Genomic DNA, 27,780 nt, shown 5'->3' on the forward strand with positions numbered 1-27,780 from the left:
GTGTTTGTTCTGAGAAGATTTTGGTGCAACCTGATATTATGAGCAAAGATGTTGCACCACTTTACAAGCTTGAACAGATTGAGAAAGCACTAAATCAGCATCACTAGCAGCGACATGGATTTTAGAAAAAAGGACGAAGCCATTTAAACATGCAGAGGAGAACAAAAATCCCAAACATTTTGATTGAATTCTTAAAAATTACCATGCATATGTTATGCAATATCTCTGAGGCCCTTCTTTGGGATCCTTTCTTAGGAACTGGCCCTCGTTTAAAACAAAATGAATAGCCCTGGTATGGGTAGTAGTAGTGCTGGCACTGTTTGCTGGTTCTAAACCTCTTCTGAATCAAAATGAAGATCTGAAATCAAATCTGTATCTGTGGAAGGTGAGAGAGTTGAATTGTGCTACAATTCACCTATCTTGACTGTGAAATCCATTGATCCTCAGACAGTGAGGCTGAGAACAACTGCAGATTTAACATTGTGCAGGTAGCAAAAGGTTCACTGCACGCGGAGAAAAGTCAGAGTTTTATGTGCTTTGCTCTTCCTGGTCCTACTTGTGAGGCTTTGACCCTGACTGATGGCCAGAGACGCCTGCTGGTCTCCTATGTTTCGATGTCTATTTGGTTCATTTTTGGCTATCTTTAGCAGAACTATGTGTTGAATGCTGAGAATGCTCAGGAAAGCAAGATGGTAAGGGTAAACTGTGTGATATGGGAGCAGCACAGGACCTTTGTCCACAGAGCACTTCTTACAGTGTTTAAACACTCCCCTCCAAAAGTGTTGGAGCAGTGAGGCTAATTCCTTAAATTTTGCAATAGACTGAAAACATTTGGGTTTGACATCAAAAAATAAAAATGAGAAAAGAAATCAACATTTCAGCTTTTATTTCCAAGGATTTACATCTGGATGTGATACACAACTTAGAAGCTAGCACCTTTGGTTTGAACCCACTCATTTTTCAAACAACTGAAAAAGGCTGCAGTAAAAGCCTGGAAAAACATCACAAGAGAAGAATGCTAAAGTTTGGTGATTTCAGTGGGTCACAGGCTTGATGCAGTTATTGCAAGCAAAGGATTTTAAACTAAATATTAATTCTTATCCCAGTTAATCTATTTTAAGTCTATCTGTTCCAATACTTTTGCTCACCAAAAATGTGTTTTTCCATTACAAAAAAAAATGCTATCTTCTAAGTTGTGTATCTCATCCAGATGACCTGGAAATAAACACTAAAATGTTGACCTCTTGTCTCATATTCATCTTTTGATGTCAAACCCAAATGTTTTCATTCTACAGCAAAAATAAAGGAATTGGCCTCACTGTTCCAGCACCTTTGGAGTGAATGTAGTCGCTAGGTTACAAAAGTTGACTTCTGATTTCTTCCATTTTGTTTCTGAAGTTATGTTAAATAGCTCTGCCATAATCTTCTCCTTTCTTTAAGGGAAAATCTTTAACATAACATGAAAACAATGTAAAGGAGTCCTATCCTGGCATTATCAGTAGTTGCAGACCTGGAAACTTAACCCTCAGAAAGACAAGTTAGATTAGTTTCTTCTACTCCACTGCTGTTGACAAAGCTGGTTTCAGAAGTCCTGCCCCTTCTTGATTTTGATTGGCCAGAGAGGGCAAAGTGGCAGTGACAAATGCAGTGCTGTTCCAAAAATTACAGTTTTTTCAACTGATAGTGCTGTGACAAAAAACAGCAGATGCTGTGAAGTTTTTTTTGTGCTAAAGCTGCTGAACACTGAAAACACTTGACTGCTGCCAGCACAGGACCTACAGTAAGTGTTTAGCCTACTAACAGTACCCATCCTTAGTATATTGTTTGCAAAGACTGGAAAATAAATCAAAAAATGCTTATATGTCTGGCAGATACACTGAGCAGTTCACCCAGGTCTTGTCTGTGAAGGAAACTCAGCATGGTCAAGATAAGAAGAAAAAGCGATTTTAAACAAATGATCTAAGTGTCTCTCATTCTGATGAGGCATTTCCTTCCGGTTTGCTTTTACCCAAGGGGAGCAGCTGAGGAAGTTCAAAAGAGAATCTGGATTTTCATCTTTCAAAATTTAGATTTTCCAAAAATTTGATTTATCAATATAATGGATTTATTACCCAGCAAAGGCTCCCTAAAATAGGGGTGAATAATGTCCAACCTTGTCCAGGAAAGACCTCAAGAGATAAATATCGCTTATTGGTTTTCCATGTGTAGATTTTTCATTAAAAGAAAAATAACAAACACACTTCTTCCTTGTCCTATCTACATCTGAACCATGAAATCGTCTGCTCAGTATTCTGAGAGGGAAATATCTTGGCACCTTTGTCAGGGTTGCACCTTTATGCTCATAAAAATGTCCATGACGGTTTACAGGGAGGGAAACGCTTTGATAATCACTTTCCCTCGTGCAACTCCAACCTCAGCACACATAAAATAACACATCTGTAGGGAGTGTGTTTGTGTGAGAAAAGAAAAGACTTAACATACCTACCGTTGCAGTCACATCACAGAATCTTACTCCAATCTGCTCAGTGAGTAGATATCAGATATGTTCTTGTTTGTTCTAGAAAACAAAGTAAAAGTGTTTTAACCTGTCATTAACCACAGTGCATGCATGCATACCTGTGCTGTAGCAGCTGTATACAGACTGACGGTGGGGTAACATGGTTTGGTGGTCAGTTGTGAAGGAAAACCGCACACACTCTGCAGTCGGGCCTTGATGTCACAGAGGAAGGATCCCAGCACACCCTGCAGTTCGACACGTGGGCAGCGCTGCACTGGCTGCAGGCGGATACAGCTCAGAGGGTAACTGCTCAGGGCTGAGGCTAAAGCAACAGCATGAAGTTTGCACTATAGACACTTCACATAAGAGAAGACTGATTCTTGCCTTCAGGCTCACAAAGAGCAGCTTTTACCCATCACAGATTTATATTTTAATTACCTTAAAATCCATAAAATAAGACACATCGGTACATAAGTCATAGTTTAAAATAGCTGCCAAAATTAGAACTGATCTGTAAGTTAGCCCAGTATATAAGCAGCAGCAGACTTTCTAAATGCAAAAATAGGTATTAAAAGTGTGGGTTATACACTGAGTTACATATTTCAGTACAAGATATATAAACTAAGAAATACAGTGGCCTTGCAGATTACGTCATTTATTGTTTGAATGTTTTTATGTCCCATCAGATGTAAAATTGCAACAATTTTTTACCCTTACAATAAATTTGGTCAATATTTTTATGTTATACATGATCTGATTTTCCAAGCCCTTTCTGGTAGAGAAAGTAAAATTAATCAAATGATCACTTATCGTTTTCTATGAGGGTGTAGGATACGTAAAGGGTCTATCTCCCACCAGTCTGAAGAAGACGCTGCAGTACACCACCTCTTCATCTGCAAGTTCAGGGAGTCTGTAACCATACTGAAAAACACACAGTCACTGCCAGTGAACCATGTTTGGTACTGTTAAGTCTTTGAGTGTTTATCAGTACACCATTTTAATGTTTAAGACTGTTTACAAGCAATGACTCAATGAAAACTTCTGCAGGCTGCAAACAGAACTCACTGTCCATATCACATGGATGAGTCAACACGCTCTGCTCAGCTCTGCTCACCTCCTCTATTTCTTAATTATTTTAAAATTGCTTTGAATTTTCACCAAAATCTGAATATTTACTTACAGGTTATCCACTGTTTCCACCTCAGTGATTACCGTTTCATAATGACGCAGAAAAGCTGTTAAATGTGGCCTTCCTGGTTCATGATGGGATTCTGGGATCGTTCACAGAATTGACCGAGAAGGTCATCTTTAACAGCTTTTCTCCCTTAATTTGTGAAATTCATCCGTGAAACACAAAATGGTGGTTTACTGCTTAGTAAATATATCTTATGGAGTAAAGTTTTGTCAAAAGACTCTACAAACCAAATAAGAGTAGGCAGTGGAGCTGCTTTTCTGTGGTTGACTGCAGCCAAAGGGGTTTCTATTTCATTAAAAGTTAACCCATACCCCCTTATAACTTTTTTAATTAAAAAAGTATATTTTTGTAATAATAGCGATGAACTTTATCAATGATGCCCCTCAAATATGAAAGTAATGTCATATTGACAAAACAGGGGCATGAGAACAACACATTTAAAACACAGGAATGAAAAACAAGTGTGTTTGGGTACCAGGTGGTTCCAGTGGTTCTGCAGGTCTCTGTAGGTCCTAAATGGTCCGTCTTTGGGCAGCTTACGGCTCAAGGTGATGATCTGACCTTTCTTCATACTAAAACACCCAAACACAGAATAAAATCAGAGTATGACAGAAGAAAGCAAACACAGCCTTTCCCTCTGAATCAGCTGTGGTTTTAAAAGGAGCTCCAACTCCCCCTGCTGCTCACAGTCAGTGTAACACGCTGTCTGTAATTCTTCAGTCTGAAAAAAAGTGCGTACCTTTTGCATATTTTTAAGAAGATTTATGGCTTCTAATATTATTGGATTAGTTCTGTATGTGTAAAATAAAACATAAACTACAATTTCTGTAATAACATTAAGGAGATAACAATTAAATGATGTGAGTAAGAAAAATAACTGAGAGCTGTCACTATTCTTTCTGCTTCTTCTTTTGTAAAAAAAAAATATGCATGCACATAATTTTGGGGCCTTTTTTATCATTTCAGTAGAGCTGATAGAGAACAGTACTGAAAGTATCTGAAGCTAGAGAGCCACAAAATCTGGATTTGGACTGCAAAAGAAGAGGAAAGTAAGGTTTAGGAGTTTAAATTCTCCTCATACTCTACACTCAGCCTGAATATTTTATAGAAAATGTCAAATATCCAAAGCAGAGCTGTAAAAGCTTCAGACTAATATGAGACAAGGATCCACGGAGGGAGATCAGGCAGGACATTAGGCAGGACGTGACCTTAAATGTTTAGTAGGTTTGGCTATGAAAAACTGAAAGACTTCCCCTAAAATCAAAGGTATAGGTTATTTGCAATCACGTGATCCTGAACGTCTTTTGAGGGTAAGGAAGTGAGGGACAGCCATTAGGAATGAATGGGAATAGAGGGATGTTAGTACTTTAAAGCTCTAAATGGACTTGTATGCTGCAATTATCATCAGAAAATGTCTATGTACACTGAGTATGATGTCTTTGCTTTACAGAACAGTGGGTGTAGTTTTGGGTCCAGACCCACCAGTTGAGAGCCACTGGTTTCAACCTTTTACACTCTGAGACCCCCCAAAACATACTGAAATACCGATTAGGCTAATATTTTTAAGGCTCATATGTGCATTAGAAAACTGACATGATCTTATTTTCACACCAGTGATACAGTTTGAAGCTGTGGCTCCTAAAGTGGAGTTGGGACCCCAATGGTGGCAAGACTGAGAGAGGGGGGTGAAAGATGTCTTCCAAAAGCAGACATTTTTTAATGATTTTAAATAGTATTTTACTCATTATTGTAAAAATATATACATAGAATTTGTTCAGTTATAAAAAATCATAGCAATTAGCTAGGAGTTATGCAAAATGAAAGTAGTATTTCCTTAACAATGAAGAAATTTCATATTTTTTGTACTTTGTCTTGTCAGCTGTGGTCCTGTCAGGTGTCATTGGGACTTTTATGTATGTTTTGTTTCAGTTTTATGTGGGACAACAGATGGAAATTAGCGACTAAATCTGGTGCAACCATGTTTTCATTTACTTTGTATGCATGATCAATGTCATTGCACACTGTCCCTTAATAAATAAATAAACTAAACTAAACTAAACCAAACTAACCCTCCACATGTGCAGGGTTAGTAACACCTTGGTGTAAAGGTTCTTTGTGTGTTCAGCAGGTGGAGCTGTCCTACCTGGGCAGGACGTGACACCAGATGGCTCCCCCTGTGGAAGAAGGGTGGAGGACGGAGTCAGGATCACTGCAAAACCTCCTCAGCACTAATGGAGGGAAGCCAAAGTCCTCCAGCTTCAAAAAATAAATCACACAAAGATCAGAGTTTTCTGAACAATTTACATCTGATTTAATTTGGACCCCAGCTAATGTACTCTAATATGTCAAAAACTTCAGAAATGCGGGTGGATTTAGCAGAAATTCTTACTGTGTTTAGAGAAGAAATGGTGCAGTTTTGATGCGCATTCAGGACTTCTAACACAAATAAAAATTAAGTCTAATGTATATATGATTTTATGCTGTTTGAATGCAGGTGCTGAAAAAGTTAAAGGGAAATTTTGTTATTATTTCACCTGGGCCAAATATTTACATCTTATTGGGGTTTGAAGGACTAATGTTCAAAAGTTTTAATACCTAAGATGCAGACTGTATTTTTGCATGTATAAGACAGTTGGATAAAAGAGTTTTTATTTTCCTACTGTGTTTGGAGGCAGTCTGACTCTGCTGGCTTCGATACTCATGCACAGCTGTCCCTCACTGGTGCTCAGCTCCATACCTGATACACACACGAAAAACAGCCTTTATTAGGGTTTAAGACTGGATGCATGGCAGCTTCATTCTCATTTCAGTGTGCATGTCAGCAGGTCAGAGTTTTCAAATTAACAACAACAACAACAACAAAAAAATAGAGAGAATAAGAGGTTGGACTATTTTTACCACAAGTGATGCTAAGCCAGATTCTCAGCTGGTTTATTGTCCATATATTAGTACATATTTATTTCTACAGTTTTAGAATAGGTCACAAGCATGATAAATAAAGCATGGTCACACTTTGGGTGTGCCCTTCAAAATAAAAACCTGGTTTGCCATGCTGGTATATACCATAAAATCCAGTATGGAAGTCTGTTCTTAAAATTTCCAAAAGAGAAAAAGGTTTCAACCATCCTGCTGTGTGATGATTTAAATTTAATTCGGCAAGTCTACAACATGCAGTGTCTGTGCAACTGTGTGGCTGTTTTAACAGTAAGGGGTCTGTGCAGCTATAATACAGTAGTTGAGCTGTCAGCCTCTGTCCGTCTACCCTCCTCCACCTGTCACCTGTTGTCTTCACTGAGGAGTGTCCTCACTCAAACCAGCTCTCCACTTACTTTAAATGTGCCATCATCACCTAACAGGGGGAAAAGCAGTTAAAAAGAGGCACCAACTTCTGGTGCTGCTGGTGTGGTTTTTGTCGTTCTGTATTCAAGCAAATTCTGAGCAGTGGAGCTGAAGTGGCTGCTTGCAAAACACAATGAATGAGGATGAATTTTCAGTCGCATCAGATCTCATGTAGTGTGACAGTGGCACGCCCTGGGGGGAAAAATGTCGCCTGCCTTAGTACTTTATACTGGTTGTACAAAGTCATCCTAGTGTGTAAGCCACAGCCAAATTTTAGATGTAAATTTGGTGTTTCTTAAATATTCATGAATCACATATAGCTGTAGGTACACAACTTAAAATTCTTACTTTAGGGCAGGGGTGTCCAAACTATGGCCGGGGGCTAAAGGTGGCCCACGGCCCATTTTTAATTGGCCCACAGCACATTCTAGAGATAAAATGAAGTATCGCCCACATTAAAACATTAAGCTTGTGCTTAACTGTATTGTACTTCTTGTTTTTAGCACAAGGCAGTGCTACCATGTTAAATCTGTAAGCAAATATTTTGACAAGATATCTTGATTAATAATGTCCTGATGGATTATCACAGTAAATAGCAGCACCAATAACTTTTCAAGGGCAGAGCCAGTGGTAGCTAGGGCTTAACGGGGCCCCCTGAAATCTGAAAAATTACTGTCTATTTGCCCTGTCAGTCATTAACTAGCCATTTAGGCATACTCAATCACTAAGCACTTACGTAAGATTAGTCTTACTAACTTTAAAATTCTCATGAGGAGGAATATGAGAATGGCCCTACCATCTAAAATATTTCTGTATGAGGGCATCTGTGGAAAAAGTTTGGACACTCCTGCTTTAGGGGAATTTAGTCTCTTATGGTCTGTCTGTCTCTCTCTCTCTCTCTCCAGATCCCTCTTTGTCTTCTTTTCTCCATCTCTACCTCTCCTATCATCCTTTCTACTCTTTGTATGAATTAAGGACCCATTTAAAGTGTTAATTAAGATTGTTTTCTGATAACCAGAACCATGAAACGTGTATTAAAGAAACTCACAACCATCATCTAAAGTGGCAAACAGCCTGGTAAGGTTTATATTCAAGGTCACTAATAAGTGGACCAGGGTTGGATCCTGTTATTTCAATCCTATGAGCATTTCTATTTTGACATACAGCTTTTATACATTTACAGTAACCTATATAGACCTGTGCAGCTTCTCTCATCTCCATGGTCGTGATACATGAAACTACTAAGCCAATGAGATGCTTTACTCAGACTGGCATGGTGAGTGAAGACGGTGAGTGTGAGAACAGCCTGTTACTGCAGAGACACACAGAAAAGTCAGAAAAACCTCAGTAGCAGAAGAAAAAGTGAGTAGAGGGCGATAGAAATGGTGTGCTTTGAAATAAGAGTGAATGACTTTTTAATCCCGAATGAACAGACTGTTCAATATCAATTCTTCCCACAGGTGGTTAAAACCAACACGCGTCATATGGTTTAATCCGTTTATGATCATTTAATGTGGTAGTGACAAACATCACTACAAGTCAGGGCACACATCTCTGAGCAAGCACACCGACATCTGATCTGAGGACACAGAAAACAAAAGAGCTTAAGGGTCCAATATGATTCATGACACCACCATTCTCTGACCAGCAATATCATATCCTTAAAGTTGTTTTGGTTTATAATTGCCATATAAATCCCTCTATTGTCTAATACAGACTTGATTTCAGCTCAGAAACAGAGGTTTTATCCAGTGTTTATTATGGCATTGGACTGAATCATATCACAGGTTAGATGATGTGATATTTTGGCACTTCAATTGAGGAATTTTCTCAAATCTTTGTAGAATTTTGATTGATGACCCCTTGTTCATCATAACTAGCAGTTGCTGCTCAATTCCCTAACCTATTTTATACATTTTAATGCATTCCTCTTTGCCCTTCACTACATACATATAAATTCATAAAGTTTGATGAACTTTATTGAGGTAAACAAATGAAGAAAGACAAGCTGTCAGCAGTCAATCTGAAAAAGGAGTAACATATTAGCATTACACTTTATCTTCAACACAATCCTCGATGGCATTTACACAAATGTAATCTGATATTAACCTGCAGCACGGGTTCAAAGGAGAATAATAAAAAGTTAAAGATAAGTTGGTCATAGATCAAGGATTCATGGAGGAACTTACTGACAGCATTGAGCTTCCCCCCGTTGGTCAGAAAGTCTTTTCCTGAGAAAAATACACAACATAAAGATACTGATGTCAGACTTTCGTTATCAACAGCTGTAGGAACACTACAACTTCTACATGACAAAACAATTAAAATTCAAAAGGGAATGGGACTCTGCTGAATACTTAGGTTGCAGAAGTTATCTTCCAAATCTGGCTCAATTCCTACATGTTATTCCTCACTTTCTCTGCCTGATTCCCTATGCCATCCACTTTGCAATTATTTTGTTCAATTTCAAGGTCAAAGCCCTGAATGAAGACTGGTGTGTGCTCAGAATGTCAATGTCTACTTTGGGTCTGACTGAAGTGTTCACATGTAAGTGGTTTCAGCATTATGCATAGGTAGGCAATTTCCTGGGGCCTCGTGCACAAAAGGGCTTAACGATATAATCATTACAGGTGTGCATTAAATTTAGATTTCAAATGAAGCATGTATCCATACTGAATGATTTTACCTAATAAGGTAGGAGTTGCTCATCTGCTGCCACTTTCATTTGTTAGTTTGAATTCTTTAGAGTTAGAACACAGCATTGGCTTTAGAAAATATTCTTATCAAAAAACTGATATTCTTTCAAATGTCTGCTTTCCCTTCAAACACTAATAAAGGAACAGATTAAAACTCAGCCATGCTGCAGGTTTGTCTTGTCTCTTTTTACTGCTCCAATTCAATCCAGCTCACTCACATACACATGTTTACTATATGTTCAATGAGGTCTAAGGTTAAGGCTTTAGTGAGTGTTGCAACACTGAGCAGACACACACACATACAAACATATCCCATCTCTCTGCAGCACACTGACTGGCTGTTAATATTTTACTGACAGTGGATAATAATCATTGAGTTAAAGTATAAAGCTGCGGTGTTCCTCAACAGCTGTTTCCTGAGCTAATTTGTGTCACTTTCTCACTTCCAGTTCCAGCAGCGCTGTCTGATACCCTGCTCAGACATTCATTTACAAAGATTTACAGTATATTGGTTCTCATTTGGTACCATTTCACCTTTTTTAAGTCAACAAAAAAATAAAAAATAAAAAAGAAGAAAAAGAAGAAAACCATCTCTCAAAGGGGGGGCTGGCTCCTGTTCACACGCAGAACCAGTTCTTGGAAGCAGTTCATCTGTGAACGACACATCACGACTCCCTCATAACTTGTCTTGAGTTTGTCTTCGTTTCAATCTAATATTGTGTCCTAACTGGATGCAACACTAGTAGCATCAGTTACAAATCAGCATGATTACATTGATTTATATTCCAATATCCTGACAGCATGCAAAGCATTGCTACACGGCTTGTTTTTCTCCCATCACCCTGTTCCCATTTTTCTCTTTCACTCACGTTGAAATGGGCAAAGAACAAGGAAACAGAGAGATGACAAGGCACAGGGAGTGTTGAATTGAAATATTTCCTTAATGTTATTTAACTTGCAATTTATCTCTGCTCTTCAACTGCATGTAAAATTACTAATATCGTCATTAATAACCAAAGCACAGCAGCGCAGTGGTTAGAGCTGTTACCTCACAGTAAGAAGATTATTGGTTCGCTTCCATGTCAGGGCCTTTCTGTGCCGAGTTTGCATGTTCTCCCTGTGCATGTGTGGGTCTCTCCAGTCTTCCTCCCACCACCAAACACATGCTCATTAGGCTAATTAGGTTGCCGTTGGTGTGAGGGTGAGCGCGCCTGATTGTTTGTCTTGATATGTCAGCCCTGTGATTGACTGGTGACAAGTTCAGGGTGTACCCTGCCTGACCACCCAAATGACAGCTGGGATAGGCTCCAGCCCCCGACGACTCTAAGCGGGATAAGCGGTTTAGAAAATGAATGGATAGTTCATTTATTGGGCAATACCCATAATTGAATGTGGTTTTGATTGAAAAGACTGGGGCCGTAGCATGCACTTATGGATGCCCAAGTGTGCAAGCATTCATGATGTCTGATGTCTACAACCAGGCTCTCTTGAAGTTCTCTGCAGTCCTCCAGGTAATAATGGCGAAAGTTAAGTCTGGTTACACTACTCTGTCAACAAACATAGTGCAAACAGCTAATTTATCAGGCCACCTGAGACTGTGCAATTTACTTTTGATGGAGAAACTTTTTATAAAAACTGTCATTTTAAAAATTAATATATTGCTTAATAAAAGCTGTTAATTCTTTTAGAACAAATCTCTGTCCTAATGAGTTTTGAACCTGTGTGACCTTGTCTATTGAGTGTGTTTTTGGGTAATCCTGGGGGTGAAATTCCCCTGTGTGGCGTTGTCGGACAAACTTAAAACTAATTTTCAGGTAAAATAATTCTTAAATTAAACAACTTCAAGAATAAAACAAATCTCAAAAATAAGACTAATTCAAAATAAAAGTTTTATTTTCCAATAAAACTAAATCTAAAGTATAATTAAACGTGTACTGAAGCCCACCCCGCCAGATATGTTTTTTCTTAAAAAGAGTTTGATATCTTATGAGTTTTGTCTTCTACAGCAGCATATGCTATTGTTTAAAAAAAAACCTTCATGTTATTTCTAAATCAAGCTCATCACTGACAGTATAGTCAGTGCATCTAGGTGGTAATTAAAATTCAAAATGAACCCAAAATAAAGCAAATTAAGTAAATTATATTTGAATAGTTATATTCATAGTAATTTTTTCTTTTATAAATTATATTTTGTAACACTAGATAACTGAAAAAATAAAAACACATGACGTCTCCCTTCTCACCCCTGCAAAAAATGGATTCTTCCAATTAAAGTAGCACATGCGATTGTTCAATCAATTGGATTTTGGTAGAACATGAGGTCATCAATCAATTAATCAACCAATCGACTTGAGGCTGTCAGCCTATTATTAGCAGTAATAATCATGTCTAAAAAAAAACACTGACTGAATGATGTGGCTGATAAAGTCAAGCAGGCAGGAGGAAGTGAGCATGCCCTTGGTAGATGAACTTCAGCTGAAACTCTGGGCTTTAGTTGCTCTTCAAAAGAGGCGTCTTAATAAAGGATGCAACTGGAGCTGCCAGAGGTTGTCATAAGGCCAGGCTTCAGATAACATGGACTTTTAGTGCTTGTCTGACGTTTCTAGTCATTTTAACACATTTAACTTTCTTATTATCTGGTGCAGAAAAACGTTTAATTGTTGACTCAGTGAATAAATGTCTTTTATTGCCCCGGCAGAACTGCCTGTTTCCTCTTTGAAAGCTTGCTCCCACCAAAATTTACAAACAGTGACCCTGTTTCTTTAAATCATATGCTCACATGACACCCATAGACAATTACATATACATACCACTGATGAGATAGAGTCCTGCTTTATTCCATCTGGGAGTCAATCTGGTGATCAGAGAGTAGGACAGGCAGGCCTGCAGGATGCCTGGAAACACACACTGAGGAGAGCCCACCTACACAAACAAACAAACATATATAATTCACTACCATGAACTACAGGAAGCTGAATTCTTTAAAATATCTGCAGTCAATCAAAGTGATTTGTGCATTATTTCTTCCAACCTTTAAACTGTGCTGTCCTCCAAACGCCTGCAGGATGCCTGTTTTGAAAAAAGGTACCTGCACAGAAAAAATTGACAAAAAAATGAAACACATCTATAAAGATGAGGGTGTTATCTGACACGCACATTAGGTAAAGTTTGCATGCCATGTTTTCACTCAGTGAGTCAGTGAATGAGAGCAGCGTGAGAAGGATACATTTTTATGTCACAGAGCTGTCAATGAGAATTTCCCTCTGGGTGAAAGTGTGTATGTGTGTAGACAAACACACAGGGAATGTCTGGAATTTAGACCAACTATGTTTTGGCTGCGTGTCACTGCTTGGGAAGTGTCGGCACGCAAACTCTTCTCTGAGCCCTGTGGTGGAGGAAGTACTTAGATCTTTAACTTCAGTGAACGTACCAACCAAACAGCACGTTCAACGCCAAGAGATGAGAACAGATAGCATGGTAATGCTCTGCTGAAACAGCAGAAAACTAAACAGTTACTCCCAGCAGCCACATTAAACCTCAGTGGGCTCACTGCAGGGGGTGGCCCATCTGAAACCTGCATTTGTTGATGGTTTTAACCCTGAACTGGGGTATGTATGTATGTATGTATGGGTAAATCCTAGGTGGAATCAACGGAGAGTCAAAACATCTATCATCACAATCATATTCAATATGTGCCTTTATTTTGAAATAGCTGTTGCATGCATGTTTCACAGTTCCAAACAGCTGGGACTCATCCTGAACTTTCAAGTAATGCTAAAAGCAAATAGAAAGCCTAATTGCAATTTGTTAGTCCTTATAAAATTGGCATCTAAGATCCTAATGATGGCAAGGGGGTTCCAGAGGTGGTTGTGACTTAAATGTAGGGTTACACCAACTGTAAAATTAAGGACCAGTACCTTAATTTAACATAACAATTTAGCTGATGACAATGATGAAATTTATCTTTTTTTTAAATCACTTTTTTTGGTGTAACACTCAAAGTATGCCTACAATTTTTCTCACACTTGCCCATAAACTCAGACAGGTCCCTTTTCTACCCTGCAAAAATCTCATATTTGATTTAGCAGCTGCATATACCAAATGTAATTGAGTTCTAATTTAAGGTCATCACTGAAGACATGTTTTTAATGCCGAGTATGGATGCATGGACCAAAGTGCAGTTACTTGGTATCTGGAATAACAAACTTAGTTTGAAAACATCGAGTGAGAGCAGTTTCCCAGTCTCAAGTGTCATTAATACTTTTCATAGAAGTAAGTCACTGTTTGGATCTAATGTGTGTGTCTGTGTGTTTCTTACAGCCATGACCGCTGTTATCTCAGTGAAGGAATCCAGCGCTGGGAAGGCCAACACATCAGAGTACAGCAGCACCAGCTCTCTGTGGACAAACACAGGGCAGTCAAGGACAGAGAACGGGAAGGCTGTATTCAAGTTTATGATACACTATATCTGGGATTTATTCTTTAAAAAGACACTGAAAATAAAAATGAGCTGTATGATTACTACGAATGACCAGAACTGGTGGAACCTGTGCTTTAATGAACTCTTTAAATGCTTTAAAAGTGCCCTTTTTGTACCAGTTAAAACAACCATCAGAGAGCTTTGGGAGTATAAAGAGAAGGGGCCAGACCAACACTTCTAACGAATTTCTCCAGTATGAGAGACACAAGAATGTAGCGTTAGAAGTATTTGAAACAAAGATTAGTTTGTTTAATCTACACAATAAAATGAAGTTGGTTTAACTTTGGAATTTCACATCATGCATACAAAAAAAGAAGTAATCTAAACAAAGATTAGCTTTGTTCAATCTCCTTAAAAAAAACAAGTTTATGTTAATTAGCTTTTTTGTTCATGTTCACAAAAATGATGATGATGAGTAGTTTATGCATCCCCTCATTTTCTACACAGCTTAGTTTGTACAGTGATTAATCTGACTTGATCTACATTTTAAAAAGTAGTGCGAAAAGTTGCACTAGACTTTTAGAGTAGATCTGGCAAGGTTTTTTATCAGTGCTCCATTAGTTTTCACCTGCAGGTCTTGATCTGTTTGCTCCTCAGCTCCTCCTCCTCCTCTTGAAGACTCAGAGTTATACAGCAGAGCTGATTTAGGTCTGGAAGCCTGAGGAAAAGCTGGACACCTCCACTCATCCTGAACCAACACAAGGAGTCACATCTTACACTGTTATATGGTTATATTTTAGAATTACTGAATATAAAATTAGAATACTGACATCTATCCCTGCTTTGATCGCTGTTTATTTTGAGTCTGGTATTATGCTTAATTTTCTGTTTTATTTGCCCTTTTGCTCTTGTACTAATATACTGAACTGAAGACGTCACCACCTCATACAAAAATAACACTGAGGTAGGCAGTATATGAGATAATGCAACAGGGAGGCAAACATAGGCCCAAAAAACACTCTACAGTCCTACACCTAAGCATAAAAACGGAAATATCACCATCCAACAAATATTAGGTAAGCCTAATAACCCTTATTTTTACCTCAATAACTCACCTTTTCTGTCTCCTTGACCCCAAGCACTCACTGGTTAGCTAAAACAAGCTTAAAAAAAGAAGCTAGTAGCAGATAGCTAAGCTATGCTCATTAGCCTTCTAAAATCCGTTTGATTTACATCAAACATTGATATCTTGGTCACTAACTTTATACCTAAATATTTTAATTTAACCTAAATATTGTAATTCCCTTGTCTAATGCGTTTTTTTCTTAACTAAGAGCACTATGTCAAATTTTGCTGTACTAGCTAAAAACGTCTGTGGCGTAATGACGAAGATTGGAGAGAAGGTCTCACTCTTCTTCTATTTGCTCAAGCCAAAGCACGTTTATTTTACTAGGAGTAAGTTTAGCCACTAAAAATGACACAAAAGTTAATGTCTTTTCTTTTTTTTCTCCTTTGATGTGAAATTTGTATACCTGGATCACGCCTTAAATCTCACATTCCATCTTGCTAAGACTGCATTTGTAACCAATCATGCATGTTTGGTGGAAAACAGTGAATTCTATAGATTTCTTCAGACCATGTTTATTAGTCATGCAGTCCTTGTGGCCTCTAGCTCATAAAATCAAAGTTGTTCTGTCTGAACAGTTATAATTGTTGATATCAAGCGAAACATGTCATTTCTGCAAGTACTTTGTGTTTAGTATTCCAATAAATTGAGATAGAGCGGGTGCCCTTTTTTAATGGTAGAGTGACAAATCTGTTGATAGACAATCTCTGATTTTGAGCTCTCCCGCCTAAGAGTCAAGGAGGCAAAAATACATTTTTCAATAACGCCTGCTGGGTCATGTTACCGTTCTACAAGATTTATGTTTTTATCTGCGTTTTAAGAGTCCATTTGGACCTGGACTATGAAAGAAGGGCAATTAAACTTTCACTCAATGGAATACGTGACATGCCGGGCGGTCCTTGCGTGAGAAGCGTATTTCCTTGAAAGTTGTTGCTGAACTGAGTTGAACTTTAGCCTCGTCCTCGCCCACAACTTCCCGATGATTGACGGAGTGGGGACCAATCAGAGGGCCCTGTTCATATGTAATAAAGAGAATGACCAATAAGAACATTGGAAGAACGACGTGGGCGGTCTCACTCGGTTTACAAGATACCACAGGGTCCCGTCAAATGAAAAGAAATACAGGCAAACTATCCGGAAATGTCCTTTCAAAATAAGACAAACGACGGACAAAAACAAAATACGAAACTAAATATGTGTTTATCAATAGTATTTTTATAAATAGTATTGTAAAAATATAAGAAAAGGTGCACATTCATATAGAATTTCCCAAACTGAAATAGAAAAAAAAGATATTTCAATATTTGCTTTATTGTACCAAATCAAATATGTTTAGAGGGAAAAGACACAAAAACACTGAGCACCTGTTGAGTCACCTCAAAGGAACCCTGAAACACAGTGCCAGAGAATTGAATATATCTCAACTTTAACTAATGCTAAATCTAATTTATAATCTTACATGCAAATCCTCTCCAGGCTTGGAAGACAAAAGCTTTCTTCATATTTTGTGAAGCTTTTCTGCTTTATAAAATTTTATGGCAATTTATTTCTTAATTTGTTTAAAATTTCATCTAGATTTTTGGACATAATGAAAAATAATAATCCTGAGATTAAAAAAGTCATAAAATAACAAGTAAAGTTATAATATTATGAGAATAAATCTATAATATCATAACTTTTCCTTTCTTTAGGGCACACAAATTAAAAAAATTAAAAACTTTGTTTGTTTGTTTGTTAATGTAAGGCCATAATAACTACCATTTAAACCACTTATTTTCATTCTGCTACCATTGCAATACAGAAATACTGTAAGAAATCCTGACAATTCCTCTGTAATTCAGTCATTAAGAGGTAAAATAATTGCACACAAAAAAATTGCCTCCAATTTTTGCCATTTTTCCATGTTTGCAGAGAGGCATTATGGGAAATAATTACCTTGTTTGAAGTGATAGGACATAACAGTGACTGTAGGCCAGTGGAATATTTTTTTTTAACTAAAACTACTTTGGGTGTTTGCTATGGATGTCAGAGTCTGGATTGTATGTGTATTGAAAATTAGTGTGTGTATGCTTGAGTGTGTTGGTATAACCAAAACACACACTGAAATCCGTGCTGAAAAAAATGTATTGGTGAAAACCAGGAAAAACTGTATTCTGTGTATCTCAAATAAATAAATAAATAAATGATAAAAAATAAAAAATAAAAAATATGAATTTGATATTGCTAGGAATGCATCCTGGACTTATGCCTCCAAAGTTTTAATTTTTAGGGTTTTTCATCTGATTCACTAATTTGTTATATGATTGATGTGCAGAGACATTATATGGTATTTACAGTAGGTTACATTATATGGTACAACATGCTACTTTCTTGGCTGTAGCAATTTAGAGTGTTAAAAACCAGAGCAGAGTGTCAACAGTACAGCCATGTGTGTCCATTTGTTATTGCAGGTGCACCTGCTGAAAAGTGGCATTACATAAATAATCTGGCACTTATAAGGTTAGAATTATGAAAGAAAATTCACATTTGCTATACATGATGAGGACTGGAGTTAAGGACCAAAAATGGGTTTTTCTTTCATATTATATATTTTAAAATATACCCATTGTCCTTAAAGGGCTTTAAGAGGGAAAGTGTGATATTTTAAAAGAAGGGCCTGAGGGTTTAAAGCCAACTCTTGTCCTGTTGAAACAAATCATCTAGAATCACTTTTATTTTGGTAGTTAACGCCGGAAATGTGATATCGTATTGCTGCTCTCTTTACATGATGATGCGCCGATGAAACTTGGGACGCTCCTGTTGATAGAAACTGGGTTAAATGTCGGTGTTTGTGCGAAGTCACGGTCCTGACAGGCTCGGTGGGATTATATAACCACACACGGCTCTTTTAGCTGCTTCTGTCGGCTTCCTGCGGCTCACTACTTAAAAACTGTCGAAGTTTTTAGGGACGGAAAATGGGTGAAAAGGACGAAAAGAGCCCCGATGGAGTCAAATATTACAGACTGTCAGAGATCGAGGAGCAGAACTCGTTTAGATCAACGTGGATCATCATAAACAACCAAGTCTACGATGTCACCAAGTTCCTGGATGAGGTGAGTTCACTGTGAGGACGTTTTATGTCAACGGAGGCCGGCTAAGAACACGCAAATGTGGAAATCCTCACAATTACAGGGAACAAACCAGATCGGGCTGTCAGAGTTAGCTTTTATTTTTGTTGAAAAACAAAACTAATAAATGATGCACAAGAGAGCCAAAAGATGTGTGGCAATTTTGGCTGAAGTCTGGATGAAAAAACAAGAATTTAATTTATTTAAAATCCTGTATACTGTATATACTGTGGCCCTGGAAAGGCGCCAAGGGGAATTCATTTCAATTAAAAACAAAAGCTCAAAGTGTCTGTGGCAAAAATGTATTTTTTGACTAAAGGTTGGTGGTACATATTCTTGTATGGCACCAGATAGGCACCAAGGGAAACCCCTTTAAATGTAAAAATATAGCTCAAGGATCTGTCTGCAAAATGAGTCATTATTGGCTGAAATTTGGTGAGAATGTCACAATTAATTCCTTTAAAAACTCTGCACAATTTAACTGCTGTGGCCCCAGAAGGGTACCTGGAGGGACCCCTTTAAACTTAGAAATACAGCTCCAAGTTTTGATCTGCAAAATTTGACATCGTTGGCTGATGTTTGGCAGTAAGGCCTTGAAGAATTCCTTTAAAAATCCTGCATACTTTGAACTGCTGAGCGGCACAAGGATGACCCTAAATTTAAGAATAGGGCTTAGATCGTCCATCTGCAAAATGTGACTGTTTTGACTGATGTATGGAAAGAACATCACAATTAATTCCTTCAAAAATTTTGCATACTGTGGCCCCCAGGGGGACTCCTTTAAGTTTCATACAAAAGCTTTAGATTTGAAGATTAGACATTTAAAGCTTGTATGATAGTTGATTAATCAGCTTCCACAATTGTAAGTGTAAATTCACGTAATATTGATGCTAAATGCACATACAGCTCAAAATTTCTGTTGCAAACTATGATGTTTGGCTGGAGTTTGGTGCTAATGATTAGTTTAAATTCAGCTGAACTGCTGTGGCCCTTAAAGTCCCCCAAAGGAGCCGAATTAAACTATAGCTTAAAGTGTTGCCAATGTGATATTCATGGCTGAAGTTTGGTGGTAAATCATGAATTTAATATGGATTAGAATTCTGCGTACTTACTCTACTATGGTGCAAGGACAGGATAAACCTCTCAAAATGTAAAAAACAAATAGACACAAATGCTCATGATAATTTATCATAACTGCTTCCTTTTTTGTTGCAAAACAAACTTAAAATGAATGCATGTGAAGCTAGAAGTGTCTGTTTTAAAATGTGTGAGTATTGGCTGAGATTAGGTGTGGAAGTCACAGAGATAATTTAGTTTTATAAGCCTGCATACTTACACCGCCGTGGGCCTATAAACACTTCAGGGGAAACACCATCATATTCAGAAATAGTCATGAAGACTCATAATATCCTATTTACACAGCTTATTTCTGATGTGGAGGAAATAGCCTTGAACTGTTGAATTTATCACTGAAGTTTGAGGAGCAAGACTCAAGAGAGGAACAAGGGCGTCGCCTGTCTAAGGCCCATTGTGGTACAAAGTTTGAGAATGGGTTGGTAGCTTGTTAGCTAATCTCTCAAGACGGTGAAAAATGTTCACAAGTTTCCTGAAGCCTGTCCGAGTGATAATCATACAACCAGACCTACACACTGGGTGTCCTCAGAAGTCCCAGACCTCAGGGAAACTTAATGCTTAGGTGTCACATGAAACATGGGGGTGGTAGTACTCCTTGGTTGGGGGAAGAGGTCTATGGCCCTCAGGCAGCTTTATCCAGCCCTGAACAGACCAGTTTGAGAAGTATCACCAACCTTTCAGGTCCACTATCAGAAAACGTCTGACCAGGAGGATGAAGCCTGATGTTCTCTGATCCTCATTGGGCACAGTCTGTTTTCAGTGATTTTCAAACACTTTTTACACAAGGGGCACCTAAGACCAAGCCAAAATCTCAAGGCACACCACGCTTATATCCATGCAAAAATAATCCCTTTATCATCTTTACTTGATATGTAGTTGCAGGAATAATGGACACTTAGACCTGCCTTGCTACGCCATTTGGGAGCGACCGATTTGTACAAATACATGCTAAAACGTATTCTTTTTTTTAGCTTATATGTCAGCCTTATTTACAGTTGTTGATTCAAGTAATCTGCATCTTTTACCTGTTGTCATTTTTACGCTAAATTAAACCTGCATACTTATGAAACAAAAGCACAGATAAAAAATGCCAGAAAACAAGTGAGGAAAAATTACAAGAGGTTGTCCAACTTTTTTTATTTTGATATTACGTGACATTTCAAGTTTTGAAATGGTATTATGGTATCAAATATACCTGTGAAAACACTTGTAAGAGTGTCTTTAGTTTTTGTGTTATTGTAGTAATCAAGCGTGGTTGGACAAAATCCCACAGCACACCAAGAATTGCCTCAAAGCACGGTGGTGTGCATGTGGCACTGTTTGAGAACCGCTGGTTTAAATGACTGATGCATCGATGCAAGGGGACTTCAACTAACTGCAGAATTCTTAATTTTGTAACTTTTATTTTAAATTTTGTTTGGCTTTACTCAACACGTGCACAGCAGGTACTGCTCTTCATGCTGCAATGATCTAATTATGAATTGATGCATTCATTTTTAGGGATGCACGATATTGGATTTTTGCTGATATGCCGATATCTACAGATTCATTTCAGCCGATACCACTATCAGTACCGATTTTTAAATATGCATCTCGGACAAGAAATTTCAGTCCTTTTGGACACACTTTAAGATTCAAAGATGACTAAGGAAACACACTTTAGTCCTTTAAAACACTTTAAAGTTTACAGAATGAGGATAAATGAAGAAAAAGACCTCAACTGACATAGGTCTGTTGGTTCATCCTAAATCTCCACTAATTTATCAGAATAAATGGACGGAATTTACAGTCGATATATGCTGAAATACACTGGCAAATATTGGCAGAAATTTTGATATAGCCTATGCCTATATCGATACCAGACTGATAATATCGTGCATCCCTATGAATTTTCTCTGCAGAGTGATAAATTAATCTCTTCTGGCATCATTTGCTGCAGACAGAAGCTTTTACATGCATGTGTTTAAATTCATCTGCTATAAAAGCCTCAACAGTTAGAGCAATTATCTTTTGGCAACAGAGAGCAAAGGCTTTGTTAAATAATTATATCTTTACATTTCATTACATGCAGTGTAAAAAAAGGTAGATTGCATGTATTTTTCTAGATAAAATCAGTGCAAAGCAATGCAAAAGCTGTTAGCCTGTGAGTATAATGCTAAGAAACTTTGATGCCTATCTAAAATTTATGCATTTGCACAAAATGCCTGAAAATTAACCTGGATGAATTGCATGTTTGAGCACAAACAACTGAAATTCACCCTGAGCTTTCCCTTCTAACTCCCTTGTCTTTTCTCCTCCATTAACAGACAGCTAGTCCTGCTATAAAAGACCAGCATGAAGAAGCAAGTCAGGAAATTCTCTGTGTTACCCAAAATTTTAGGGTTTCGATGATTTTCAAAGGGTCACTTTCCTTAAAATGCACTTCAGTAATGTTTAGTTTGTCTCCATTTGTTCACCACCCTGCGGATAATTAGAAATACTCTGTATTCATGCAGTAATTACACACCCTAATGATAACACTTCACCTGATGCACCGTTTGGATCTCTGACCGGCCGTCAGAGTGACTCATCAATTTGCTGTTCCTGGTTTAATGCTGTTCATGGTTCAGGGTGTGGACCGTTCATCTGACAGTTAACCCAGATTTCAGTATGGACATGTTTCTTTACGACTTAGTTGACTTTAGAAATCCATCCTTAATGCTGATGATAATAACACAGAACCTCACAGCTGTAAGAGTGTAGGAAGGCTTTCTGTGAATGGGTAGGAATCTTCCTCCAGCTCCTCCTCCTCGTCATCCCGTGTTTTTTTTTATAGCAGCTGAGGAGAGTTCATGGTTCAGTCAGGGACATGCTGCATGCCTGCACTCTTATTGTGACTGTGGTCAATCATTAGCCGTGCACTTTAATCAAGGACAGCTGGATGTTTCAGAGTGGACCTTAATGTCTGACATCAGGGGCAGAAAGTGACAAAGTAAAACCACTAATGACCTTTGAAAAAAAGTGGCTAAAAGCCTTTAACTGACAACTAAGGATCGGAATTATTTTTTTATACCGTGTGTTCAAAAACCAGCAACCTCTTGTTATTTTATGATTGATGGTATTGAAAAGTACCAACGCTAAACTTCAGTTTCAGAACACAGATGTTTAGGAGAGGACTGATGCCACTAGAATTTGGTAAACTCCTGCATATGACCTAAGTGTGCTGTCACTCCTGATCTGTCAGGTTTGATTGGGTAAGTGCACTTGAATGTTTGCATAATGTGCATAAAATCTCTGCTGTTACAACCACATATTTAACTGTTATTTTGACACATTTCAGGTCACAGATATATTGCAACTTATGTAAATTGTAGCAGGCCATGTTATGATTTTATCTAATTTATGATTAACTGTGCACCCCGAGTGCCGAGGTTTTAGGCATGTAGGGTGTTAAGGACTCATCATCCTGATGTGCCACAACTCAGGGCTTGAGAGGGGGGAAGACAGCCAGAATCAGGCTTGATACATGTGTTGCTCAGAAGCCAAGGTCAAGCTCGGCAGCATCTCTTTTGTCTGGGCCTATTCACTCCTGGGATACGCTCAGAAACTGCTGTCAGTTTTCAGGCATTTTGGACAACCACAGCACAACCAGGGGCTCATGGCAACTCTACTACCTGCCTGGTACCCTAGGCTGTGCTTACTCGCCACATCCGCCCCTGACTCCGCCATAAGGGTGGGGACTTCTGTTATTTCCCTATGCCCCTGGTAATGTGCGAGTACAACCAGGGTTATGATAGATAGTGTTATTCACTAGTACACACCCTGCAGCCTCAATTTTTGGCCAAACATGCCTAGAAGTTCTGCACAGCACTGTATCATTTCATTTTCGTTCAGTAGTGATAAACATAACCCCTCCAGCCTTGGCTTGGTTATGTTTTTTGGGTGGTCTATCCATCAGTTCATCTGTCTGTCCTTCCATAACATCTGGGCCATTTTTTGAATGTGATAACTCAAAAAAACCTCGAGGGTTTTTCTCCCAACATCCACTGTGACTAAAAGTTAAACTGATAAGATTATGGAGGTGATTGGATATTGTGAGCATGATTTCTCAATAATGCTTTTATGGGCTTTTGGCACCCACATCCACTCTGACCCAAAGATAAACTATTAAAGGTCCAAGGTCCCTGGGCAAGGCAGAACAGTATCTGAGCATGAGGACAAAAGTCAGAGTCTTTAGGGCCTTGGTCCTCCTGGTCTTGCAGTACTCCTTTAATCCCTAGTCTCTGACTGATGGCCAGAGGCGCTGGCTGGACTTCTTTGGAGGACTTCTCTTTGGTACATTTTGGGTATCATTGGCAAGACAGTGTCGTAACTTGCTTAGGAGAGCAGGGATAGGAAGGGTCAGATGCCTAGTACAGGAGCAGCTGTGCTCCTACAGGTACCTGACAGGTCCTAAACCAGCTTGCCACATACAGGGTACCTGCAACCCAGTTTGGCCAGACCTTAGGGGTAGCCCTGTGCATTGTGGATAGGGTTGGGTATCATATTTTTTGTTCCAGCACCAATACTTTTTAAAAGGTGCTGATGCCTGAATCGATACTCTTAAGAGAAAAATGTGTTTTTAAAAATTTGGCAGCTGAATAAAAGCTGTCTCTGTGTTGAAAATGGTTAAAAAATGAGATGCCAAAAGAACATATGAGTAAAGAAAAAAGGTGTGCCTTCTTCAGATTTGGTGCCTTTCCTTTTGAGTGACAGGGTGGTGAGGTATCAAAATGAATCACCAAATTTTTTCTTATAATCTGGTAGGTATCCGATGTGTTGGTACCACTACTATGTTGGTACCGGAACCATGTTCATACTAGATTTTGATGCTCATCCCTAGTCGTAGTATACCTGGTCAGATGGGGCATGGGCCCGGAGCAGGTCGGGATGAGATTTCCCATGACACTCAGTTTTGGAGTGTTCCTCTGGAAAATCTCAGTGTGAAGGGCCATCTCCACCGTACCCCCCCATTCAACCAGAATCAGGGCACCCCACCATGAAACATCCAAAAGCAGGAGATAGTTCTTGTAATTTTGTATCTTTAAGTCAAAAATTCTGCTATTGTGACCGTCCAAATATGATTGAAGCAGCAGCTAATCAAAATAAGTGGAACACAAGTGGCTTTGCATTGTAGTTATGGAAACTAGACCAGCAGAACCAGCTAAGAAGAAGCTAGCATTGGCAGCATTAATAATCAAATATTATATTTCCACTCAAAAGGCCAAGCCGTACTCAACATTTAAGACAACAGTTCTTGTCGTTAAGTTCTGAAACTTTAGCAGAATAAGAGCATCCCACACCAAAGGCGGCCATCTTTGTTGTTTAATGCATACACGGTTGTGTTTGGAGAGCCCTAAATCGGTTAGGGGGGACACAGCGATCCTGCACAGACAATCGAATGTGAGCTCACAGATTCCTCTGGTTAGCCAACTGAAACAGCTCCATTGTTGAAGGAAGCTTCACAGAGCGTCACTGTTACACTGGCTGACATGTTCCTTCATTAACAACACACATTTATTTTAACTCAGACACACACAAAACCAACCTGCTGGCCCACATGCTTACTGGAGCACCAAATCTGTTTTCATCCACTGCTGAAAATAGTCCTTAATAAGAGCTTGGTTTCCTCTAGTGAGCAGCGGTGCACACTAAAACTATCATGTTTGTACTAGTTTGTCAAATTTACTCCAGAAACCAGAGCCTCTGAAAAAGCTGGCACCTACCTCCAGATCAGCCAGTAGAAAAATCCAGTTGCAGGAGCTGAATTTGACCTGTAGAGGGCAGTCACTGTACATATTTCATTGATGTTTTGTGGTCAAGATTTGGGCCCTAACTTCTCAACAAGACTGAACACACATTTTAAACAGTTTAGTATTTAAAAAAAAAAAAAAGTACTTGGCACAGTTGTGCATGAATGTGGGCTTGTTGTTTTATCCCAGCATCCCGGAGGAGAGGAGGTGCTCAGGGAGCAGGCGGGAGGTGACGCCACAGAGAGCTTCGAGGATGTCGGACATTCAACCGACGCCAGAGAGATGGCCCATGACATGATCATAGGAGAGCTGCACCCGGTCAGTGAGTGTCTGTGACTGTGTCCATGCAGTACAAAACCTCATATAACATAAAATGAAATAATGGTCCCTGTGTCTGTCTGTCTGCAGGATGACCGGGAAAAAATCGCCAAACCTGTGGTAAGTGAAAAACAGATAAAAAACAAGTTGTAGAGTCTGAAAAACCTGGATATCAACCAGGCAGGGATGAAAAATGTGCATAGTGGGAAACGTAGCATCCAGTTTTGAGGCCATGTCATCTGTTTCTACTGTTAAATCACCTGAGTCTGTTTATGTATTTCATTTTTGTTTTGCAGGAACCTTTGGCGACCTCTTTGGTTGAGGAGCCCAGGTACTCACACCAACACACATTTAAAAACTTTACACCTGCCATGATCAGATGACAGCCAGCTGATCCCTACCATCACCTCCTAGCTCCCACAGCCAATCACAGCTCTTTCTCTCAACACAGCTGTATATTTAGATATGATGTTACTACTCACTAATCCCTGCTTGCATTAATGCTGATGCACCACACTGCTACTGCTGGCAAAGCTAACCTCCTCCACCCCAGCCTCCTCCTTTATAGCATAAAGCTTGTTGCATCCTCATTCAGACTCATGCTACTATGGATTAATTGCTCTGAACTAGTTTTATTGCATTCAGTATGTATCTATCCATATGGGGGTTTCTAGCCATGCACTCACCACTGACTAACCCAGGTGGCATCTTTTGAGCAGATCCATTTTGCTATAAAATGGTAAAATGTATGATGAGTGTTCCGACCAAAGTATGAAAACAATGCTGCTGCTATAACTCACCTCCAGCGCTGCTGTTTTTAACATCCCTGTTTTTTTTACTCAAAGCATTTTGTAAAAGAATTGAATGAAACCGCTGTAGAGGCTCATGCTTTGCTCCCTGTGCTTGCGCGTGCACACAGCCAAGTGCTTGGTCAGACCTGCTTCTTTTATAATGCAGTTTCTAAACACATGGTGGTAATATCGTACACTGCGGTAAAATTATGAGAAGATTTTACGATATTAAAACCTGGATACTAACCATTCTTATTGGTGACTAAGTTACAGTAACTAGCTGCCAGTATCTCTGCCAGTATGCAATGCAACATGGAGCCGGTCAGTCTGTGGTCCTGCTGGGGTGTTATGAAGCCCAGGTTGCTCTGATAGCAGCCTTCAGCTGATCTGGATTGTTGAGTCTGGCTTACCCTCCTTGTGGAGGGTGTCATGATTGTCCTCTGGACAGTAGTCCAGTCAGCAGGCTTTACCATGATTGTGGTTGTGTGTATTGAACCAGAGTGAGAAAATGAAGTCTCAGGAAACATGTGCAAACTGGACTTTTCCACAATAATCTAACATTTATGGATAGTGAATTTTAGATTTTTGTGAGCTGTAAGCTGTAAACATCAAGATCAAAACAGAAAAGTCTTGAAATATTTTATTTTGTATGAGATGAATGGCTGGTTGGTTGGTCTTAACTAGTTGTGCTTTTTTTTACAGCTGGTGGTCTAACTTGATCATTCCTGCTCTGGTCGCAGCCATTGTCACGTTGCTTTACCGCATCTTCACCCAAGAGAGCGAGTAACATCAGCCGTCTAGCTGTGATGTCATAAACAAGCACTACAGTCAAACAGCCCGACGTCTGATTGACAGTTGCAGCGACCAATAGCAGTGAAGACCCTCAGAGGAACAGAAGACTGGCTGCTTTGGGGGTGAAAACATCTGATTGGCAGATGAAAACATCTGTACAAAGATCAATAACTGTGCACTGCTGCTCTCCAGTCAAAGCACTACATTACCCATGATTCATTTCATGCTGTTTAACCAACCAATCACCTGTCAGAATATCAATGAAGTCATTTATGTTGAATTAACAGTGCCATTTTGAGCTCTGGATGTTTATAATCGTGTAGATATGCAGTGGATATGTAATTATTTGTATCTTTTATAACTTTGTATCTGAATGTAAATGAATAGTTATGCAATCAGCAGCTAACAGAGCATCAAGGCCTGGGCTCAGATCCTAACTCTGATTTTGTCCTGAAGAAAATGTATGAAGTTTTTAATGACATGCTTTGGACCTATAGGTGCTTTATTTTGAAAGAATTTAAAAGATTCATGTCATTTTTGATTTTTTTTTTTAATTCCTGTGTTTAAAAGTTTGGTAAAGATTTGATTTGTTCA

The 27,780-nt window shown here is 38.8% G+C and overlaps 2 protein-coding genes across 2 annotated transcripts in view; one reads left to right on the forward strand and one right to left on the reverse strand.

Annotated features, from left to right (window-relative positions):
• Positions 1 to 15,511, reverse strand: part of LOC121527441 — a 28,738-nt gene extending 13,227 nt beyond the window's left edge. The window contains exons 1-11 of the mRNA XM_041814400.1: positions 15,263 to 15,511; positions 14,776 to 14,895; positions 14,046 to 14,124; positions 12,759 to 12,815; positions 12,538 to 12,649; positions 9,221 to 9,262; positions 6,353 to 6,429; positions 5,836 to 5,948; positions 4,168 to 4,264; positions 3,333 to 3,418; positions 2,617 to 2,803 (exon numbers count right to left, since the gene is read on the reverse strand). Coding sequence (XP_041670334.1) covers positions 2,617 to 2,803; positions 3,333 to 3,418; positions 4,168 to 4,264; positions 5,836 to 5,948; positions 6,353 to 6,429; positions 9,221 to 9,262; positions 12,538 to 12,649; positions 12,759 to 12,815; positions 14,046 to 14,124; positions 14,776 to 14,894 — 969 coding nt within the window. The 5' untranslated portion in view covers position 14,895; positions 15,263 to 15,511. The remainder of the gene's footprint in view (positions 1 to 2,616; positions 2,804 to 3,332; positions 3,419 to 4,167; positions 4,265 to 5,835; positions 5,949 to 6,352; positions 6,430 to 9,220; positions 9,263 to 12,537; positions 12,650 to 12,758; positions 12,816 to 14,045; positions 14,125 to 14,775; positions 14,896 to 15,262) is intronic.
• Positions 15,512 to 18,056: 2,545 nt separating this feature from the next.
• LOC121527700 (cytochrome b5) lies at positions 18,057 to 27,780 on the forward strand. The gene is made up of 5 exons (XM_041814727.1): positions 18,057 to 18,365; positions 25,475 to 25,603; positions 25,694 to 25,723; positions 25,900 to 25,934; positions 27,097 to 27,780. Exons 1-5 carry the CDS (start codon positions 18,228 to 18,230, stop codon positions 27,179 to 27,181), a joined length of 417 nt encoding a protein of 138 aa, XP_041670661.1. The 5' UTR covers positions 18,057 to 18,227; the 3' UTR covers positions 27,182 to 27,780.

This window comes from Cheilinus undulatus, linkage group 19 (assembly GCF_018320785.1).
Source record: "Cheilinus undulatus linkage group 19, ASM1832078v1, whole genome shotgun sequence".
NCBI lineage: Eukaryota > Metazoa > Chordata > Actinopteri > Labriformes > Labridae > Cheilinus > Cheilinus undulatus.

Coding starts and splice junctions, on each gene's coding strand:
- LOC121527700 (XM_041814727.1), top strand. CDS start 18,228: ATGGGTGAAAAGGACGAAAAGAGCCCCGATGGAGTCAAATATTACAGA. Junction 25,604..25,693: donor TCATAGGAGAGCTGCACCCG/GTCAGTGAGTGT, acceptor GTCTGTCTGCAG/GATGACCGGGAAAAAATCGC. Junction 25,935..27,096: donor TCTTTGGTTGAGGAGCCCAG/GTACTCACACCA, acceptor TTTTTTTTACAG/CTGGTGGTCTAACTTGATCA.